Genomic DNA, 23338 nt, shown 5'->3' with positions numbered 1-23338 from the left:
AATTTGTATGCCTTTTATTTATTTTTATTGATGTTGATTTTGTTTACAACCTTCCAGAGTCATTGATCAGGCACTACATAAAATATAAATTTTATTATTGCTCCATTAATAATGCTAATAAAAAGGATAATGTCACCCATCTCTTTTGGCAGAGGGGGAAGGGACAGTGGAACCCCAGCAACATATTTCAACAATGGAGCAAGAAAATTTGATAGAATGGTTTCCCTTGCCTCCTACAAAGGCCCATCTTTCTCTCAACCTCCTTGACTCCCAAGAAGGACTGTGTAAATATGCTCAGTGAGGCTGTGTTTACCTGGCCCTGTGTTCACTCAGCCTGGTCTGCCCAAATGCCACACAGCAGGCCAGGCAAAGGTCCGCCGTGCCTGAGAATTAGGCTGTGTTTCTCCAGTATTTAGTAGTTGCTGTGCATATGGGATCTTAATACAAACTTTCTAAGCGAAGTAAAGAATATTGAAATGGGTCACATCAGCATTTCACTAGTATTAGAAGCTTCCCAGAGAATAAATTTGCCCATCAGAACTTTCTGTGATAGAGCAACAACATTGTTGGTGACTGAAAGCATGATTTCATACAAGAGAACCACTTCTGAATTTTTTAAACTATTTTTTTAACACATGAAATTACACGCGATACAAAATACTTGTCTTACAAGTTGAAATCTTTACAGTTATGGGTACAGTTACAGTAACGCAAGTAATATTAGTGCATTCACTTAGAGCAGAGTTATTTGTCTTCATTGGGCTTAACACAAAGCCAAGAATGAATTATTTGCTTAAATGACTTTCTAGTCTTCGAATTTTTAAAAAAAAAAGAAAATTACTTCTATCTCGTGTATAATGTGTCAGAATGATAAACAATGCCAACAGTTAAGTAGTCTGGTATTTCTGTAAAAGGGAAATTGTATTCCATAGCTTTTAAGTTGTAAATCCTTAAGTTTTGGTTGCATATGTCTATCAAATCGTCATTATCTCAGCTTTCAGGAAAATTACATCATCTTTGGTAATAGGCTGCCAACAAACAGAAACTATAGACTACACCATTTTTTCCAAAGAATCCTGTATTTTAATGAATAGCTGAATAAATAGACATTAATTATGAAATTCACATTAAGATAGAAGAAAATCCAAACATTTTGATTGCTCTCTCTCTTAAATTTGATAGCTACTACAAAACATACTATTTATGTTAGGGTAAAAATAAGCTGAATCACAGGAGTGTAACTGGGATGTGCTGGCAGATATATACAGTAACATGGAGGAGCCATAAAATAAAAGTGTTTATATGTACATAACTTTTTCCTTACTTTTTTGCATGGAGAAACACTGTTTTATAAAATGGGAAAACACACAGTAGACCACATGCAACAAGGACCAATACAATGTGCACAGCAGAATAATCAAACAAGACACAACTATGGGTTTAAAAAAGAATTTGGGAGCAGGAAAAAAAAAAAAAAGGAAAGTTGAAACCTGGAATGCTTTCTTATTGAGGTTTCAGAATATAAATTTGTCTAACAAGCCTCTTGATAGTTTTCAAAAGTTCCCACTTGACCACCTAGGGTTGAAGTGTAAGAGCTAAAAATAAACCATCATATGATACAAAACTTTGTATATTAGCATACAAAAGGTAACAATTTACTTTTTGTATAAAATATAACCTTTTGATAGTATATTTATTTCACATATGTATAAATATAACCCAAAGAATATGCTTTAAGTATTTCTACCAAAATATTCTTTACAAAAGTTTACAAAACAAGTAATTTATTTATATTTACAACCTAGCACAGAAAAGATTCCGGGCCAGTGATGTTGGTATTGTGTAAAAGAGAGTGCTTCTAGACATTTTAAAGATTGCAAGAGGGCTTTGCAGAACTTTCAAAATGTGTTCTTTTTAGAAAGGTATTTAAAGAGTTATTAAATGATTTCAGTTAAATATCACTTGACAATTGAATACGAGAGTGTATAACTAAAATAGCTGAAGGTAACCTGTGTTCCTCTGTAATGAGGAAAATGATAGAGATATTTTGCATACATCCCAAATCAGCACACATCTTTGCCATTTTGCAGCTGATCTGTTACACAACTCGATAGGAACTCTTTCTTTGATACAGTGCTCAGCCCTGAGGGAGAAAACCTGGATATGAAGGGCCCATCTAGCATGTGGCAATGATTCATCACATCAGGGACAGAAGAATGAGTAGACTGCTATTAATAGATCACATTCTATTTAGCTGTTCACCCAAATAATGTGTCCAAATAAGGCCAGATTATTTTTTGTCTCAATTATGCTTTCCTTCAAACCCTATGAAATAGATTTGTACACACCCGTACCCACCATCCCTGGTCTTGACCTTTTGCTTCTTATCTTCAACCAAAACATGATACCTTCTACTGTCAGCTTTGGTCTCCAAACTTCCTTTTCTTACAAATCAGTCTCTGGTCATCAAAATAAGCAGAGAGGGCCAGGCTCAATTTCACTCAGCTTGGGGACTAACCAGCAGTCATCATCACAGTAAGCAACACCCCAAGTTATTTGTGGCCAAATACATCTCCTTTATAGCAATGCCCAATGTGGTGTTTTCCCTTTTAAGTAGTGAAATCTGATGCAGACACATGTGCACTAACATTTCCGTATGATTAGGATAGGTCGCGACTGAATCTAAGATTCAGAAACTGGATTTGGAAATTGGTTGTGGAAAAAAGTTGGCCATCTCTGCGTTCTTGTTTCATCACTAGACACAGCATCTTGAAGTATAGGATATGTGGGAAAACTGAAAAAGTGAGGGGATGAATCTGGGGAAGAAATTCTATAGTCCACTGGGTGTTCTCTATGTTCTCCAGTTTTCGTTTACTTAGGACACTGTTTGGTTACTCCAAACAAATCTGTAACATTTCAATCTACCCTGGAAGTTTTAGGAAACCTAAATGAAAAGACAAAGTGGAGGGATTAAACCACACTTCATATCTGTTAGAGAAAATTAAGGAATTTGTTGCTTGTTGCTTGGAACTAGTACCTCCGCATGATGTGGGGTTTAAACAAGCCAGAAGTTCTATTACTTTTCTTTCAGGGAGAAAAGGAGCTTGGGAAGCCTATTTTACACAACTAATTACACATCAACATCACAGTTCTGTTTGGATAAACTGGATACTGTGTCCTGGGGTGTAGACAGGGAAAAAGTGATCCCAATGTTTTACTTCCAGGTTTGAGATTTAAAACAAGCATTTGGACCAAAATGTTCACCGCTACAGTTACTTTCTGCTTTCCATTTTTAAGCCAAGGTATCTTCATAGAGTCCAACTAAAAGTCAACAGTTTGGCCTTTACAGAGTCCTTGTAAAATACTGCCTTTTAGTGCTTGGAGTTTGTGAATTGTCTCCCTTTTCTTCTTTAGGAGTTGTTCCCCAAGATTTCATCAAGGTTGATGTCTTTCATCCAGTCATCATTACCAGGCTCTGTCTTCAATAAAGAATCAATGAAATCAGCATCACTGTTTAGGGCAGGGCCCATGTTATCAGTCTGTTGGTTGAGAAAGTCAAAAGCTAAGTCATTACCATGGTCGGTTCCTTGAAAAGCCCTGGAACTTTGGTTGGTTGAAGGAAAACTGCCGGCTGTCAGGGATGATGGCTGGCTTATGCTTGTCCTCGACTGACTCAACCCTGTTCCTGACTGGCTCAAATTAGGCAAAATCTGTGTGCTTAGCTGATTGGGTCTGAGATTCAGACTTCTGAGTGGACCCATGTTTTGTCCATTTAACGTCTGGCTCATTTGGTTCATGGGTCTAATTTGCACTGCTGGTGTTAACTGATTAGGGGGAGCCACTGCTCTCTGGGAAAATTGCTGGCTACCTACCGCCTGTTGCAGTGACTGGTTTGGAGTATAGGCTGTAGGTGTGCCTGGGGGGAAGCGGACTCCTGTAGATTTCAGCGCTTCCTGCTGTTTGGTTGTTGCTTCTTGAGAGGCCCAGTTTGGTGCCGTTGTGTTGGATGTGATCATTACATTCGACGTTCTCTGTGCTGGCATGCTTGCCATACTATGGGTTAAGTTTGGTCTTAATTGTTGCGAATTGCCAACAGATCCAGCTCCAAAAGTGGCCACATTATTATTATTATTACTGGGCCCTAAAGTGGGTGGCCGGGGCATCAGAGGGTTGTTTTGATTTGCTATCAATTGGTTTGGGTTTCTGTGTTGGGTCAACTGATTCATTCCTGAAGTGACGCTGTATGTTCCAGGTTGATTGCAAGGCAGATTCCCATACATCCCTATGTTCTGAACTGCTGTGGATAAGGATGGCATTCTTGTCCCATGAGAAGTAGACATGAGGCTGGAATTTGGAGTTAAAATGGTGTGTGTTGAAACTGGGTTTGCCAAAGCCTGGTTAGAGTTTAAACTCACTGTTGATGAGCCACCTGAGAAAAAGAAGATAATTATATTAGTTCATAACAGTAGGTTATCTCTTCTCTTACAGCGATAGCTTGTCAGCTCTGAGACTGCCTTTGGGTGTAAGAACAAATAAAGAGAAATAATCATCATAGCATATTATATAAAAGGAATAAGACAGCTTTTGGGGGGAAGTATCACCCTAAGTTACCCCTTGGTCAAGAGTTTACACATTATAGAAAGAAGACTGAAATAGAATGGTTCTATTGTTTAGGCTTTATTCTTCTGGAATCATTGAGGGGAAGTGATAGTCAATCTTCCATTTTGAATTAGCTTTACTCTGTTTCAAGACCAAAGACTACAACTTTGATTATCCAGCTGTCATGAAGTCCATGCTACTGGTCACCCCTGGGTCCAAATTAGAACATGTGGATGCACCCTATACATGGCTACTAGATTAACGGTCCAAATCTATGGCCTTGAAAATCATGTCCAATTTTCATCTGCATCCCCACTCAAGAAGCTGCCATAAGACAGGTAAATTCCCATCTCTTCAAACATCTGGAATTCAATGTAATCCATGCTCCAGTGATTATTTCCATACAGAAAGCACTCTGCTCTAGGAGGATTAGTTATTATTGCACTGTTATCCACACATCATGAACTACTTTCGCTCACGCCATTTTCTTCTCATATGATGCCCTTCTTACCTCACCAAGCCTTAGCTTTTCTTCAAAGGCTCAGGCCAAGGTCCAAGTTCCTTCATCAAGCTTTCCCTGATATTCCAGCCTCCTCTCTCAAGCTGCATTTGCTCTTTCAAGTTTTCATTTAGCATTTAGCTTCTGTATTGGGAAATACATGGAGCCTCAAAGTGCCAGCTACTTATGTTGATACCTGTAAATAAGTGATTGAATGTGGGACCACTCAATCACAGTCTGCTGAATGAGGTTCCACCTATCGGATAGTGATTAACGGACACATTGAAATCTTCCTGGCTTGAGGAGGTTAAAATCATCATGGCAAGACATCTTGAGAGGCAAAAATGGAATGCCAGAAAGATAAATAAAAGCGCCTGCTGGATGATAAGTTCCATGAGAGAAAGATTTTTTGCCTGTTTTTTTCACTGTCATATTCTCCAAGTTCAGTGGATGGTGCAAAGTAGGTATTCAACTGATATTTATTGAATGAATGAATGAGTGAATGAGAGATTGAGGCAAAGATATAACTTGGAGAAAGATACCCTTTTAAAGTACTCTCCCAGCAGAGAGGCAGGGAGGCCCAGAGAATCAGAGATACTGAGAAACAGAGAACTAGACACACATATGAGTATCAGAATGGCAGTATGTGAAGAGAGCATGGTTGCAATTATAACCCTAGCATATCCCCTACTGCTTGAGGATAGCTAGCGTGGTACACACCTTGAAAGACTGAAGGCCTTGCTATTTGTTTTAAAATATGTCCCCACTAAGCTACATCCCCCTTGAAGGCAGAAACAGTCTCTTTATCTCCTTGTATCTCCAGGTTTAGCACAAGGCCCTGACTGTGTAGGGCAGTGTTTGATGAAGAGGGATCAGAGTCAGATAGGAGAAACTTGGACAATAACTCAGAGTGCACAGGCTGCTAATGAGATTAAGCAATATCAAGCTTGGTATCTGAAGGTTTCATGAGAAGAGAATTTCCATTATGGAAATGCTATGGAAAAAATTTCGAGGCTTTAAAAATCACTGCCTCTAGGGACTTCCCTGGTGGCACAGTGGTTAAGATTCCGCCTGCCAGTGCAGAGGGCTGGAATCTACCTGGTCCGGGAAGATCCCACATGTCACGGAGCAACTAAGCCCGTGCACCACAGCTACTGAGCCTGCGCTCTAGAGCCCACGAGCCACAGCTACTGAGCCTGCGTGCCACAAATACGGAAGCCTGCATGCCTACGGCCCATGCTCTGCAACAGGAGAAGCCACCGCAATGAGAAGCCTGCGTACCGCAACAAAGAGCAGCCCCCCTTGCCGCAACTAGAGAAAGCCCATGCGCAGCAACGAACACCCAAGGCAGCCAAAAATAAAAATAAATAAATAAGTTTATAATAAAAAAAAATCACTCCCTCTAGGTGCCCCCTATTTTAACAATATGCCTTGAGAAGGTTTATGAGGAGAGCTGTATTTTTAAACAACTAGAATAGGGAGAATTTCCATAAAGATAAAAAAATATTAATCACAGTTAATATTTAGAAGCTCTTAATTTGTGGTAGAAATTGTTCTAGGTGTTTTTCATACATCATTTTAATTTATTTTTTATTTTATTTATTTATTGTTTTGCTGTACGCGGGCCTCTCACCGTTGTGGCCTCTCCCGCTGCGGAGCACAGGCTCCAGACGCGCAGGCTCAGTGGCCATGGCTCATGGGCCCAGCCGCTCCGTGGCATGTGGGATCCTCCCGGACCGGGGCACGAACCCGTGTCCCCTGCATCGGCAGGCGGACTCTCAACCACTGCGCCACCAGGGAAGCCCCATACATCATTTTTAATATTAACATCTGGGCAAGGTGATTATTATAGTACTGAGATTGAAATAAGAAATGATAAAAGAGTTTGTGTTGTGCTTGTTTATTTCTTCTCAGAAGGCACGTGAATTACAGTGCTCTAGAGTGGTGATTCTCACCCATCTGGGGGTTAGCAGCTGGTTGCTAAGGTCACCTCCCTCAGGAAAATGCCCATACGCACTGTGGAAGAGACTTCTAGGTCCCTCCCAAATACCCAACCTCCCTGTCTTCTTTAGAAACAGAGCCTTGATTTTGCAGCAATGCGCCCAGCTGAAAAACCACATTTGCCAAACATCCTTGCTGATGGGGGGTCCATATGAATAAATTCTGGCTAAAGGCAGAAGTTACTAGGTGATGGACTTCCCTGGTGGCACAGTGGTTAAGAATCCACCTGCCAAGGCAGGGGACACGGGTTCGATCCCTGGTCTGGGAAGATCCCACATGTTGCGGAGCAACTAAGCCCGTGTGCCACAACTACTGAGCCTATGTTCTAGAGCCCACAGGCCACAATTACTGAGTCCACGTGCTGCAACTACTGAAGCCCATGTGCCTAGAGCCCGTGCTCTGCAACAGGAGAAGCCACCACAAGGAGAAGCCTGTGCACCACAACGAAGAGTAGCCCCTGCTCACCACAACTAGAGAAAGTCTGTGTGCAGCAACGAAGCCCCAATGCAGCCAAAATTAACGAATAAATAAATTAATTAAAAAACAAAAAGAAGTTACTAGATGAGTGTCCAAAAAAACCTACTTTAAAAAGGGAATCTGACTCATTTGGGAGGCCATTTTACCTTTTCCCGTCTTTCACCTTTCTATCTGGAATATGGATATGAAGACTGGTGATGTGGTGGCCACAAGGCAACCCTTAGGATGGAAGCTATATGCTCAAGAAGGTGGGGTAGAAAGACAAAAGAAGCCTGGATCCCTGATAACATGGTAGAGCCACCAAACCAGCCTTAGACTTCTATCCTTGGGAATCTTTTATATGAATGGGAAAAGAAAAGCACAAACATTCACCTTTAATTTGATATAATATTTCAGACGGCTCTTAGCTTCCCCCAAAGCCACTGATAGGCCATGATATAAGAAGCCATGTTCCAGATAATACCCATATTGTCTTTCAACCTCCTTGAGGACAGACTCAGAGAATCCTGCTTTTGCCCTGAAGCAAAGCAATCTTAGAGAGTGGAATATATATATCCCGTTCCTAATTTTAGTGGAAAGAGGCAATCTGGTGCATTTGAAAATGTTTAAATAAATGAGAACAACATATTGATTACTACACTTAACAGGACCAGAAAATATTAATAAACAGAAATATTCACAGCCCCTCCTTCTTTAGAGAATCTCCTTTATGGCCTTAAGCAGCGAGAACTTAGGAAAATAGAGGACAAGCTTAGTTTACATGACAAGCCGCAGAGAGTTCTGGGCAGAAAGGCTCAAACAGATGCTGACTAGGGGAAGGCAGGGGTAGCAAAGGTTATGTTTAAAAGAGGTTCTTTTGGAGTTCAGAGAGTGGAAGGGAGGGATTTTAGGGGTAGTGTCTGCCACCTATGCTATATTGATACCCATTAAGAAGTTTTGCTTTATTTTTTGGGGTTTTTTTTCGTTTGTTTTTTTTAACATCTTTATTGGAGTATAATTGCTTTACAATGGTGTGTTAGTTTCTGCCGTATAATAAAGTGAATCAGCTATACGTATACATAGATCCCCACATCCCCTCCCTCTTGTGTCTCCCTCGCTCCCTCCATATCCCACCCCTCTAGGTGTTCACAAAGCACTGAGCTGATCTCCCTGTTCTATGCGGCTGCTTCCCACTAGCTACCTATTTTACATTTGGTAGTGTATATATGCCAATGCCACTCTCTCCCTTCGTCCCAGCTTACCCTTCCCCCTCCCCCATGTCCTCAAGTTTTTGACCCACCTCCTAGAGAAATGGAAATAAAACAAAAATAAACAAATGGGACCTAATGAAACTTCAAAGCTTTTGCACAGGAAGGGAAACCATAAACAAGACGAAAAGGCAACCCTCATAATGGGAGAAAATATTTGCAAACGAAGCAACTGACAAAGGATTAATCTCCAAAATATACAAGCAGCTCATGCAGCTCAATATCAAAAAACAAACAACGCAATCCAAAAATGGGTAGAAGACCTAAATAGACATTTCTCCAAAGAAGATATACGGATTGCAAACAAACACATGAAACGATGCTCAACATCACTAATCATTAGAGAAATGCAAATCAATGATACAATGAGGTATCACTTCACACAGGTCAGAGTGGCTATCATCAAAAAATCTACAAACAATAAATGCTGGAGAGGGTGTGGAGAAAAGGGAACCCTCTTGCTTTATATTTTAAATGCAATCCACCTTTGGTATTTTTGAAAGACTTCCTAAAGACTTAATTTGCTTTTCAATTATTTTTTGGTGATAGGGCTATTTGTCTTAGGGAGATGAGCCCAAAGGTGGAGATGAAAAGATTGGGCACTATGTAAGTTACAAATGTGACTATGAGGGAGAAATGTCTGCTTACCTTACACTATCTGGGTCAAGATATGCTGTTGGGAGGAGAATGGTTGAACCTAGCAGTTAGAAAATATTTATGCTTTTTTGACTCTCACAGGTAGTCCTGAGAGCAGTGAAATATGTGAATAAGGAACAAAAATAAGCAAGAAAAACTGATGAGTAGACTGAAATAAATTCCAGTTTGGTCTTGATCTGATAGTTATATGGGAGCTAGAGAAGGAGTCTAAGAAAGATGTTACAATTAAATATGAGATGGGGGAAGGAGGAAATACTAACAACTGAACAGTTTTCTTCTTTGCACAGTTATGATTTTTATTAATTTTTAAGAAGGCTTACCAGAATACTGAGCTGTTGGCTGCATGTTGCCCACATTTCTTCTTTGGTCTTTATAATCTGGGGGTGGCCTTGTCAAATGTCTGTTTATCTGATCTTGTGGAGCAATTTTCTCCTTGAAAACACAAATGAAAACATATTAAACAGCATTGTTACTTTCTCAGTTGTAAAAATGTATAGATTCATAAAAGTAAGAATATAAGAAAAATTTTGCAGTCATAGTTGCGAATCATGGATCTTACTTAGTTTTTATTCATGATTTGCAGTCATAGTGGTGAATCATGGACCTTATTTAGAGACAAAACTTTTCAATTTCAAGTTCCTGCATGAAAGTGTAATTTCTACCTCTCTTTAACATTCAACATGTGTTTTGGGTCTTGTAACATACTCTCATTTTCTTTATTTTGCAATTAGCTTTCAGCGAGGACAAAATTTCTATGAATTCTGAGATGAGGATTTCTAGTTTTGTTTTGTAGCACAACTGATATACTTTGGTACCTATATATAATTTTGGTCCTACCAAGTGTGTAAGGTGTAGGAATAAGATTGCCAGATAAAGTGCAGGACACTCAGGCATTCTATGTTTTTATTTGCTAAATCTGGCAACCTGAGATTGGAGGAGATAACTTATCAGATACTGATATAGGCATTCTGTGCCTATTACCTATTTTTTTCCCCCTCATAAACAACCATCGAAAGTAAGTATGGTTATTCCCACCTAAAAGATAAGGAAATGGAAGCTTCCTTAGGTTAAGTAACTTGCCCAAGATCCACAGTGGTAGAACCAAAACCAAATCCTGAGTCAAAAACGTAGGCTTTCCGGCCACACAATGCAAGGGCCTCTTGCTGCTTCGTTTCTCTGCGCCCCATTCTCAGAGCCCAGAAATTTCCCAATCTCCCTTCTTTTCTTCCTTCTGGAATCAGCCACCTTTAGATCTTTAGAGTAGGTGAGTTTGGGGGCTAACAGAGGAAACAGGGGCATTCTTTTTATAGTGTCAGTGTCCTCAGACAAAGACCACCAGGAATGTAGAGGGAAGAACAAATCTGACTCCATATTAGATCTGGCCCTTTTCCTGTGCTTACTCCTGCTGGCTCTGCACCTTTTATAAAAGAATGTTGCCTACAGCCTGAAATATACATGATAGCCTATTCTCAGGGCTCTGACCTTTAAGAGTCCATTCATATAGAGATAGAAAGTTACAGAACAGAGAATAACATTTGTCTTGTTGGAGGTTTACGGGAACATCTGACTTGACCTACATGGATAGCTGCAAAAACAAAGGATTCTGACGCCAAGAAGTTTACAACGGCTAACAATGCCCCTCCCTCACCTTCCTTTAAAAGTCCTTTGCTGAAACCCTTCAAGGAGTTTGGGGTTTTTTGGGCACAAGCCACCCATCTCCTTGCAGTAAACCTTTCTCTGCTCCAAACTCTGACGTTTGGGTTTGTTTGGCCTCGCTGTGTGTAGGGCACGTGAATTTGCGTTCAGTAACAGGAACATACCTGTTGGGTTTATCACTCACTGGAGCCAGGAAGAAGGCACATCACGGGCGACCACAGGGTGTCTCAGCAGGAGTGTATTAGAAAGAACGTATTATAGGATTTGGGCTTTGACTGGGTGATTTAGGGAGGGTCTAAGGAAGCGAGGATTTGTTCTAGGTTGTAAGCTGTCAGAAAGTGAGGTTGATTCTATGATTAAAGAATTATTTGTCACGCATTTAGCAAAAGAGGGGAATTTTTCCTATTTTGTGAGTTGCACAGTGACCTTGTTTATGTCTGTTTTTAGACAAAATTATGAAGTGGCCTTCTTTTGTCTCATTTTATCATGGCCTCAGAGCAATCCTATCTGAGCTTAGTGTTCTGTAAAATTGTTTACGTCCAACAGAGAACAAAATAGCCTGGCTGTGAGTGTGGTATCAGTTCTGGACATCAGGAGATTCTTTTTTTGTTTCTCAGTATGGATCAGGAAGTTTTTAGAATGGCTTCACTGAAACTTTGCATGAACCCCAAAGCAACCCCCTTTTTCGAAGATAAAAATAATTGGCATAGGTATACAGAGAACAATATAATTATAGAAAAGTCAATAAATAGAAAAGAAAACCTTGTAACAGATGGGTTAATTAGATGGAAGCCAAATGTGGGCTGCCCAATTTAGAACCCACTTAAACCATGTATTTCTCAGTTTCCCAACAAATTCCAAACCTTCTAAGTAGAATAAATCTACTATAGAGGGAAAAAAGTGGCTTTCAAACAACAACAAACCAAATTCAAATTCTTGTTTCTAAGGAAAAAGACTTGAAAGACTCACAGGGATTTGGGGGCATCAAGTAATTCATATAAAACACAATTTTGATGAGCTAAGTGTAAATGAATCAGAAGCATATGGATTACATTTCTTTTAAATATGGGTTTACAAATTAAGGGAAAAAGTGGTTGGTGAAACTCTTTCTGGTTTTGCCCAAACCCTAAATGTTTAAGAAACAGCTTTGAGATGTTCCATGAACCCAAATGTGGCAATATGCAACCATTCCTGCTGCAAACTATTGTGCAAGCTGACAGTTCTGATTTTTATGCCAACATGGGACTTTCTGAAATCTTCTCTTTTTCAAAAGCGTCTATCATATTTTCCTATGCAATGAGGTGTTTCTGTTGTTTCTAGTGTAGAAAACAGAATTCACGCATGTGTGTGAGTGATAATCAGGCCCTTGCTGCTCCATGAAAGACTAGATTTCAAATCCGGATTTATTTTTACATACGTTCAATCTACTTATTGACTTTTTATTCTCCTGAGGGGTTATTTAGGTTGTTCGAAGTGTTAACATACACAGCTCTGGAAACTTGAGTTTCTTAAAGTACTCGTTCACAAATGAGTTAGAGTTAATGGCCTTGCGCATGGACAAGAACTGCCATGCTGTCACTTTGTGCTGAGGGGCAGCAAAGAGCAGACTTCAACACTGAATGGAGACTGCTGCATTTGCCAGAGAAGGACATCCCCATTCTACGCAAGTGTAAACTCACAGGCCATCCCTGAGGTTGCTTCTGTGCAACATGAAATTTAACTTCACAACCAATGTCTCATGATAACCCAATATCTTGGACCCAAAAAGCTAATATAGAAATAATCTTCTGTTGCCCACATCTGTTCTGCTTCAGTTTCGCTATCTCAAAATGTAAAATATGGATAATTTTAGGACCTTTCTCATACTCCTATTGTAAGGATTAATCCTTTACCGTAAAAGCGCAGCATGGTGCTTGGCACATAGTAGGTGCACAAAACGTGTTGGTAATTATGATGTCCATTGTAACAAGTACTACTCATCTCTCTTCTTTGTGCTTCATTGGTGGGAAGATAATAGAAAGTACGGGATAATACGCTTTCATGAGAAAATGTCTCAATTTAGGAGCCTATGTGGCCTTGCCAACTGACTGCAAATGACTACAAAACATATGCTAATGTAAAGTGGCATCAAAGACTGTTTCTTCCTGGATATGCTAAAAAGCACAGGCACCCTCAATGTCCGCCAAACAAAAAGAAATGTGAATGGTTTATAAAAATCACAAAAACAGCAGCCTCATTCTCATTCATCTCTCACAGCTTAGCTACTGCCCTTTGCACCTGTCTCAGCGGTGACTCAACTGGGACTCCATGGGAGTTAGGACAGTGCCAGTACAGGACCCTCATGGAATGTTTCCTCGCCTTTTAATGAGAGCTGAAAATCCAGAAATTCAACCTCTGCCTGTTACAAGTCAACAAATTAGTAGTGTTGATGGGAATGATGGAAGTGTACCCAGTAAGCCAATCTTAGATTGTATGTTTTTCTCTTCTACTGCCCTTGTTTCTTAGCTATTTTGTTTATGAAGATCATAAAAAGGGAGGGAGTGGGTAGGAGGAGTGGAGATTTCAAAACTATGACTTATAGTAGAAATTAGTTGTGTCACTTAGCAATCCAGTCAGTGGTTCCCCTACAACTTAGGGCAACATTCGAGGTCACCTATAAGTTTATTTCTCACTATTCCTTGTTCAAGATCAAATAAGTTTATTTCTCACTATTTCTTCTCACGTGCTCTGGATTCCAAACTTAATTCCATTTGTCATTCCTTAAAAAACAAAGGATTGTTATGATTTGTACTTTTCACTATGCATTAAATATTTCATCATACAATCTCAGACTAACCAACTAATACACACCCAGGCTATACCTTTCGGTCTCTGGCCCACTTTCCAGCTAGAATGGTGGACCACTCTATCCATCAGAATCCTACAGTCCTTCAAAGTCAAAGTCAAATTTTATCTCTTCTGGGAGACTATCCTCAATCTCTCCAAGCTGGATTTTATCTTTCCCTCCATTACATTTTCCCTCGCTATGTTTATACCTTTATTATAATGCAAATCAAATCTGAATCTAGTGCTTCCTTGTTTCAAATGCTTTAAAGTCCTCTCCATTGCTTTTCTTTTTTTGTTTTTGTTTTTGGCCACACTGTGCAGCTTGCAGGGATCTTAGTTCCCTGATGAGGGATTGAACTGGGGCCCCCAGCAGTGGAAGTGCAGAGTCCTAACCACTGGACCTCCAGGGAATTCCCTTCCATTGCTTTTCAACAATATAAATTCTGATTTAGCAAGCCTTATCCTCTGGTCTCTGATCTCTGTCCTCCTAGCCTTTCACTTCCCTATCCTTGTGCACGTGACATGCCTCAGCAAATGTAATATGTAGTATACTTTATTGTCCCTGAGTCTTTGAATATGCTGGTTCTTCTGGCTGGACCCTCCCCGGTTCTTCCCTCCATCTCCTACTTCACCTTCAGATCTTCAGTAGATACAACTTCCTCTCTGAAACCACTTCTGGTAATCCCACATCACAGCATTTAATCACATGTATTACAATTGCCTATTTATTTGACATCCCCAGAGGGCTCTAAGCTCCTTAAAGACAAAGACAGGGTTGTCTTGTTTATGGCTGTATTTCCATTGTAAATTAGTAAATATTTACTGAATGAATTATACGCTTATCACACCCTGGGTTTCTGACTCTTACTGCAAAGCTCCTTGAATATAAATTTATTTATTTTTTAATTTTATTTTCTGTGTACCTTGGCTCTATCAACCTGGAGATGGTTAACTTTGCCTCTTTCTTCTTTCATTTGGCCAAATAGTTTGAAGGGAAAGAATAAAATTTGGAGAAAAGGCTTTGGTCTTATGAGGCAGGAAGGGTTTGGAGCAGTTGTTGAATGTATGAGTTTGAGAATATAGAAGGGACAAGCAGATAAATAGTGAAGTAGGGTTAATGCTTGGGTAATGTGTGGGAAATAATGACCTTGCCTTTAAGGTAAGGCCACTTAAATGTGGTGCAAGTGGGAAATACATTTTCGGTTTCCTTAAAAAACATCTACTATTCTGAGATGCTTGTATTTTGGAGGCCAAATTTTAAGTTTCGAAACTCCACACTGGCTTTTAAAGTTGCTTTAAAACCCTTTCACCTCTAGAATCAGTTTGGATTTGAGTTGATTAAAGTTTTGTCCCCTATTTTCTGCCCCTTGGGGCTATGGGAGAAGACTGGTTTCCTGTGTCTGATACCAATGCCCATGTTGGTGGCTCTAAACATTCCTGGGCTGGGCAGGGCTAGTCAGCCCAGGTCCTATGCATTCCAACTGTCCAGCAGCTGGTAAATCAAGTTGTTTTTTTTTTTTTTTTTTCCTGCAGCACTTTACATGTATAGATTTAGCCTCTCTTACAGCCAGGACACCCTGGTGGCTGTCCCGTAGGTGGACACAGAGACAAGCACAGTAAGTAGAAATGGAAAATAATGAATTCCCTCTGTTGGGCCAATAGGTATGTGCAGTAGAAATTGGGAGAAAGTTTTACCGTGTCAACAAGCATCTGCTGCTGGAGGAGAAGCTGCTGTTTCTGCTCCATGATCTGCCTCTGTAGAGTCTGTTTCTTTCCCATCAATTGCTGATTCAACAGTGATTGCTGGGAGTTCATGTAACCACTTCCAGTGTTTGGATTTGAGCAGGGGTTGGGACTTGGACTGGGGCCTGTGTTCTGGCCTACCACAGAGTGTTGATCCTAAAAAAGAGAAGGGGAGGGGGTGGAAAGCTACTGTGAATTAAAAGAAAAAAAAAAACTTGCGCAAAGATCATAAGCTTAGATTCCAAACATTTTTCAACTTGTTAAGATCAAACGTGGTTAATGGGTTGGAGATCAGAGAATTGCTTTTTAAATGTAGAAGAAATAATTGCATATCACAGCAACCAAAGCAGCTGGTTTAATGACATTAGGGTACTGGAAAAGCTCCCACGTGACTCTGACGGTGGAACCTCCGCATTCCAGAAGGTATTTATGGCACGTCAAAGAAAATTACCATGAAAACATATGGCAAACCTCTGAATTGCTCAGGAACAAACACATCATAAAGTAACAAGTTCTTCCTTTTCCCTAAGGTTAGCCCATATCATTGCTGATCCTGCAATGAAAATCGTTTCAATTCATGTGTTTAAAAGTTGAATAACCATTTTGGACATAAGGGGCCTAGCTTTCTGTGATAAGGTAGGAAGACCTGTGAGTTTCTGTTTCACAAACACTGAAACTTGTTAGGGACTTCACCTTTCAGAGACTTGTTAATTTTGCTCCCTGGTCAGTAAGTTGGGAATCTTAGTGCATTAATCAGTAAAAGAACACCAACTGACAATAAGGAAGTATTGGTCAAAGACTCACAATTGTGTGTTAAATAATATTGGGTATTGGTGAATTGCCATTCTAATTTGAGGTCTCTACCAATGTTTAGGCATTGACAGGTCAGCACCCTGCAGGGCAGAAAGCTAAACCCAGCCAGGTGCTTTCACTAATTCCCAACTGGTGTGTTTAGGATTGAGCTGTGCACTGTTGGGGTTACAAGAAAACTAGAAAACACAGTCCTCATTTTGGAGAATTTATCATCTAATTAAGGAAGAAATGACATGCTTACATGTAAAATACAAGAAAATACAGAATCAAGTTTTAGATTAAATGATACAAGTACTAAATGAAAGATCCTCCCACTTTGATGATACTCATCTAGGAAGAAGATACCCAGGTGGGCCTTGCTCCAGAAATTCTGAGGCCACAGATCAGGTACCTACTCAGGTGATTCTAATGCTCATTGATCCAGGGAATGCTCTTTGAGAAACGCTAGCTATATGGGAGAAATGAAATCCGACTTTCATTCCCAGCTGGACTGTGTGAGGTTACAAGACGTTAAAAAGATAAAGCAACTCCCATGATGCCTGATGAGCAGTAAATAGTAGGTACTCCACTTGTGGACTTGCCTTCTCTTTCTTTAGTATCTGCTGAACTACAAAAAAAAAAAAAAAAAAAAAAAGCCCCCAGTTCAAAGCCTGTGGATGCAGGAAACATGTTCTTGCTTTAATAATCCCTGGGGCTACAGAGCTCACCAACTGCCACAAGGAAAAGGGATACAAAATAATCCTAAAATGACCATGCACTGAGGTTTGTTACAGGCCAGTCATTGGGCTTAGCACTTTATGTGATTAATATCATTTCGTCCTCCTAACAGAACAATGAGACAATGAGCAAGGACTATTATTTTCATCCTAATTTTGCAGATGAGAAACCTGCCTCAGAGAGATCACTTAGCTGTAAGTAGTTGAGGAAGATTTGAAGTCAGGCCTGTCTGACTCCAGAACTCCAGTTCTCAATCACCGTCCTCTATTGTCTCTCAGTTGAGACAGGAAGAGTTGGGGAGAAAAAGCTTCCTACTGTAAATCTGGGTCAACCCATCTGTCCATGCAGTAAATGTGTACTGAGCACTGTTCTAAGGGGTCACCCTCAATCAGGCGCCTGGAAGGGAGTGTTTTAGGGAGAAGGGCAGAGGTGTGGGGATGGGGAGGGGGTGGTCCTTCTCACCAGTTAATGAAAAATAATTAGAGTCAGCTCTGAGGTAGGAACATCCTCTGAGCAGCTGAAAGGAACTATCCCTAACACATCTGCACTCAATGCCCAGTCAGATCTGTCAGCTTTAAATCCATCATGGCTCTTGGGAAAGATTTCACCCCACATGTCCTACAAGCCACCAGCACTCTCTCTTGGAGTGTGCTTCTTTCATCTGGGTTAGGGGCTCAGCTCAGGGCCCTGATACTTTGTTCTGTGCTGTGCTATTTTTTATTTCTTAATATCCAATTATTTGTTATATAGAGCAACCAATATAGATTTATGAAGTATTGTGTCTTAATTTCCTCATGTGGAAAATGAATGTAATTACATTCGTGACATAAAATTAGGCCAGGTGAAATTTAGAACAGTTCTAGGCACTTAGTACGTTCTAGATAAATTTTAGCAATTAATATTTTTCTTACTTATCTTTGTATTATTTTGTGTATGGCAGAGATATTTTAGAAACAATTATTTCTGTGAAGGAGCTTATGGTGTAAGTGTACTTGACTGCACATGTGGTATGTTTGGCTCCCATCATATTTTAAACACAGGTAGGCCCTTGTGCTCTCCAGTTGGCCACAGTCCCCACTATTCCTCATTTTATTATACCCACCCTTTTCCCTCATTTCTATTACTTGCTTGGTCCATGTAGGCATTTGAAGTTAAGATCTCTGGCTTATATTTTAATTTAATTTAATTTTTTTTTGCGGTACGCTGGCCTCTCACTGTTGTGGCCTCTCCCGTTGCGGAGCACAGGCTCCGGACGCGCAGGCTCAGCGGCCATGGATCATGGGCCCAGCCGCTCCACGGCATGTGGGATCCTCCTGGACTGGGGCACGAACCCACATCCCCTGCAATGGCAGGCGGACTCTCAACCACTGCGCTACCAGGGAAGCCCTCTGGCTTATATTTTAAAGATGACATACAGATGGCCAAAAGGCACATGAAAAGATGCTCAACATTGCTAATTATTAGAGAACTGCAAATCAAAACTGAAAAGAGGTATCATCTCACACTGGTCAGAATGGCCATCATCAAAAAGTGTACAAATAATAAATGCTGGAGAGGGTGTGGAGAAAAGGGAACCCTCTACACTGTTGGGAATGTAAATTGGTGCAGCCACTATGGAGAACAGTATGGAGGTTCCTTAAAAAAATAAAAAATAGAGCTACCATATGATCCAGCAATCCCACTCCTGGGCATATATCTGGAAAAGGTGAAAACTCTAATTCAAAAAGATATATGCACCCCAATGTTCATAGCAGCACTATTTACAATAGCCAAAACATGGAAGCAACCTAAGTGCCCATCGACAGACGAATGGATACAGAAGATGTGACACATACACACACGCGTGCGCACACACACACACACACACACACACACACACAGTGTAATATTACTCAGCCATAAAAAAGAATGAAATAATGCCATTTGCAGCAACATGGATGGACCTAGAGATCAGGTAAGTCAGACAGAGAAAGACAAATATCATATATCACTTATAAGTGGAATCTAAAAAATGATACAAATGAACTTATTTACAAAACAGAAACAGATTCACAGACAGAAAACAAACTTATGGTTACCAAAGGGGAAAGGGGGTGGGATAAGGGATAAATTAGGAGTCTGGGATCAGCAGATACACACTACTATACATAAAATAAAACAACAAGGTCCTACTGTAGGCACAAGGAACTATATTCAATATCTTGTAATAAACTATAATGGTTTATATAATATCTTGTATAAACTATATATATATAACTGAATCACTTTGCTGTACACCAGAAACTAACACAACATTGTAAATCAACTACAATTAAAAAAAGAATCTCTGGGGCTTCCCTGGTGGCGCAGTGGTTGGGAGTCCTCCTGCCGATGCAGGGGACACGGGTTCGTGCCCCGGTCCGGGAGGATCCCACATGCCGCGGAGCGGCTGCGCCCGTGAGCCATGGCCGCTGAGCCTGCGCGTCCGGAGCCTGTGCTCCGCAGCGGAAGAGGCCGCAGCGGTGAGAGGCCCGCATACCGCAAAAAAAAAAAAAAAAAAAAAAAGAATCTCTGGCTTATAAGATACACACATCACAAAGCCCATGGACACACTCACTCAAGGTTACTGCATTAAAAAGCAATGCATAGTCATTTCCATTAGGTGGTATGATACCTACTAGTGCCTTAGGATTAAAATCCACATCTCCTAATGGTTCGTCTAGTCACCCATGTATCCATCCATCCATTAATAAATTTGATAAATTTTACGGAATATCTACTATGTGACAGGCAGTTTTCTATTTTCTAAAGATCAAAAAAGTATTTACAAAGGGGAAGAATGAAGAGAAAGAAAAGAGGTGACAGAATGCTTACTTTGGCAGAATCAGTGAACATCATCAAAATAATTTCCAGTGAAATCTGCAAAACTACCCTCTGCTAAGATTTATAAAAGACCTGCATGCCAAGAAAATGTAACTCTGTCTTTCTCTCTCTAATCAAACAGATGGACCGTACTAAATTTAGTTTCATTCCTTTACAATACCAACAGATATTAAAATAAGAGATAAGCTCTCTTTTCGAATTTTGTAGATTTTCAAACCTTGTAGTTTTTAGCCCATGGGCCCTACCATGTACTCTACCATACACATTCTTTCCACTCATGATGGAAGTAATATTTGGCTGCTGATACATTTTTTTGCCCTTATGTTAGCTGTGAAACACAAAACACCTCCTTACACAGGCTTGCTGTCATTGCCAAGATGTTGTGCAAACTTTAGTACATAAAATATTTTGAAAGAAAAATATGCTCCCATGCGTTGGCTTTGATTTCCATATTCAGCCTCACTCTTTGCCTTACACTCAGCCCATGTAGAACTTGACTTAATAGAAATCATCTGTTTCTCCCTCAACACTCATTTTCTCCTCAATTGCTTGTGAAGGCCATGGTAAAAATGGCACATCCTCAGCTCGTAGATGAAAGAGTGTGTGTGTGTGTGTGTGTGTGTGTGTGTGTGTGTGTGTGTGTGTGGTTGTGAATGAATTAGGCTACTTTTATATGCTAGAAAACTCAGATTTCTAGAGTCTCTTTCAAATCATGAACTTAAATGATCTTTCATTTTGTGTTTTTTTTTTCTGTTTCTACCAATAAATTACGGTATTTGATGCTAACGTACAAAACAGGCTTCTGATCCTATCATCCTGGGATTTAATATAAATTTACATTTAATATGCACTTATAGATAGTTTTCCACATCTATGTGAGTGTGTGTGTATGTGTGTGATGTGTATTTAAGATTTTGAAGTTCTTTTATAGTATTGGCTAAGCCACTGAGTTAGGGTAGTATGCCAAGTGCTTAAATATGATTAAACCTTCTTAATCCTTGTTTTAATCCAGCACAAGACTGCTAGACCAATGAAAGCATTTCTATATCTTTTTAATAAAATTCTGCCAATAATCAAACTATATCTTTAGAATTATTATCTTCACTCTACCCTTAATCATTCATTCAACAGATATTTGTTGAGCATCTATTGGGTTCGCCAAAAAGTTCATTGGGTTAGTGAATACATTGTTCAATAAAATTCTTGGTGAAAATGAAAAATGTGTCTTTTATTTTTACTTCAAATCAAATGAACTTTTTGGCCAACCCAATATTATACATCATGCATTCTTCAGGCCTTAGGGATCAAAGACCACTCAGCCTGCTGGAAAACTCTGCAGCATGTCTATACTTCCAAGTTTTCCAACTGGACTATGGATGGGAAATTTATTTTCCAGAATGGTCTCAAGGAGGTTAGAAGACCATCTGGTAAATCATGTATACGATGACCAAACCTTTTAGCTGGATAAATCAAAACATGCTCACAAGTGAGAGGCAGTGTGTAAGGTTGATTTACATTTATAGGAAGCTGGATGCATATTTTAATGTATGGAAACTATGGTAAACGAATGCTTTCCCAAATGTGTTACTTTGTTGACTTAAGATCTTGTTCATGGATCAGCACAGGAAGTACTAACTTAACAAGATCACAAACCATGTCTCTAAAATTTGGCAGAAAATTAAGGGAACTCTTTAAAATGGAAAACCCTTTTCCTTAGAGGACAAATCACCTGTCCTCCTTATCACCTACATTTCTCTTAAAGCCATTTTTAAGTCCTTTTGAAAAGAATGTCCAAATTAAAAATTAGAACCAAACCTCATTATTCTAGCCTTAACAGTGAATTCACCAATACCCTTTTCTTTAAAATTTCAGGCATAAATATTTAAAGAAAGAGTATGTATGAAGAAAACCTTGTGAATCTCAGTAACAAACACCAGAGTGAAGGCCTGGCCCCTAGGTCTGACTTTGATAAAATGGCTCTGTAAATCATGGTCAATATGTGAGATATCTTATTAAAAAATGTTAACTAATAAAAATGCTAGGATTGCCTGTTTCATTTTAATGGAATGTGAGTGTTCTGTGAAGTAGGTTGATTTCAGCAAAAGGTAAAATGGGGTCCCATTAGACATGTCCTAAAGCAGCAAACAAAAATATCCCTGGTTTCACTGAAGTATGTTGAAATATTAATACTCACTGAATTCAGTCAGTTTTACTATTAAAGCAGTTTTGTGGGCTGAACAGTGACATAGAAAGTTTCACAAAGCAATCAGTTATCAGACAAGTATTGTTCTCTTAATATTAAAAAAAAAAACCTCTAAAAAATATTTGTCTTGTTTTGGGCATCTGGGTAAAATGGCTCTCTGTTTCTCTTATTTTGGAAGGGGAATATATAATGATTTTTTTCCCCACAAAAATGAAGTAATGTAAGTTACTTGGGATCCCTGAGAGTGTTTTGGCGTGGAATGACTGCCCTTTCTTTTTCTTGGCTTCCAGAGCTAGGCATCTGCAATTTGCAAAACAAATTCAAGATAAAGTACCCAGCTGGGCAAGTCTGTACAGTAGATCTCACAAACTGATTTGCTATTCAGTCTTTCTCCCCCTCCCCCCAGCTTGTCTCTGTCCCTCTTTTCTTCTTTCCCTGTCTCCATGAACTAACTGCTCAACTGTTCCTCCAGGCTATGCATCTTCTGAACTGTCTGCTTATGAAGCCATTTATTTATCTCTATGCCTGAGAAGCAAGTTGCCTTAGCTGTTTCAGATTCCCTACAAGATGGCAGGCCCACTTCAGTTATTTATCTGGGGCATATGGATGGTGAGGTGGCTGGGAGTGGCTGACACACAGCAACAGTAATGACAGCGACAACAAAACAATGATCAGGAAATCATCCAGGAAACAACTTTTACACAGAAAGACTGAAGGGACAAAACACTGCTGTCTTCAGATTTCCAGTCATTTATTTATTTGTCTATTTTTTTTCCAGTCATTTATTTCAAGGGTCATTAAACTATGACATGACCAGTCAAATCCAACTTGCTACCTTTTTTGGTAAATAAAATTTGATTGGAACATAGCCATACACATTCATTTATATATTGTCTGTGGCTGCTTCCCCGCTACGACAGAGTTGAATAGCTGTGACAGAGACGTTATGACCCACAAGCCTAAAATATTTACTATCTGGCCCTCTATGGAAAAAAATGTTCTGACCCTTGCTCTATTTGGCTGTACTAGCCAAGTCAG

At 39.8% G+C, this 23338-nt stretch overlaps 1 protein-coding gene across 1 annotated transcript in view; it reads right to left on the bottom strand.

Annotated features, from left to right (window-relative positions):
• Positions 1-607: 607 nt before the first annotated feature.
• The window catches only part of MAML2 (mastermind like transcriptional coactivator 2), a 366711-nt gene continuing 343980 nt past the window's right edge, over positions 608-23338 (bottom strand). The window contains exons 3-5 of the mRNA XM_019923756.3: positions 15658-15861; positions 9801-9912; positions 608-4429 (exon numbers count right to left, since the gene is read on the bottom strand). Coding sequence (XP_019779315.1) covers positions 3411-4429; positions 9801-9912; positions 15658-15861 — 1335 coding nt within the window. The 3' untranslated portion in view covers positions 608-3410. The remainder of the gene's footprint in view (positions 4430-9800; positions 9913-15657; positions 15862-23338) is intronic.

Source organism: Tursiops truncatus, chromosome 8 (genome assembly GCF_011762595.2).
Source record: "Tursiops truncatus isolate mTurTru1 chromosome 8, mTurTru1.mat.Y, whole genome shotgun sequence".
NCBI classification, from domain to species: domain Eukaryota; kingdom Metazoa; phylum Chordata; class Mammalia; order Artiodactyla; family Delphinidae; genus Tursiops; species Tursiops truncatus.
Note: the sequence above shows the minus strand (reverse complement) of the source record. Positions and strands in the feature narration are given on the sequence as shown.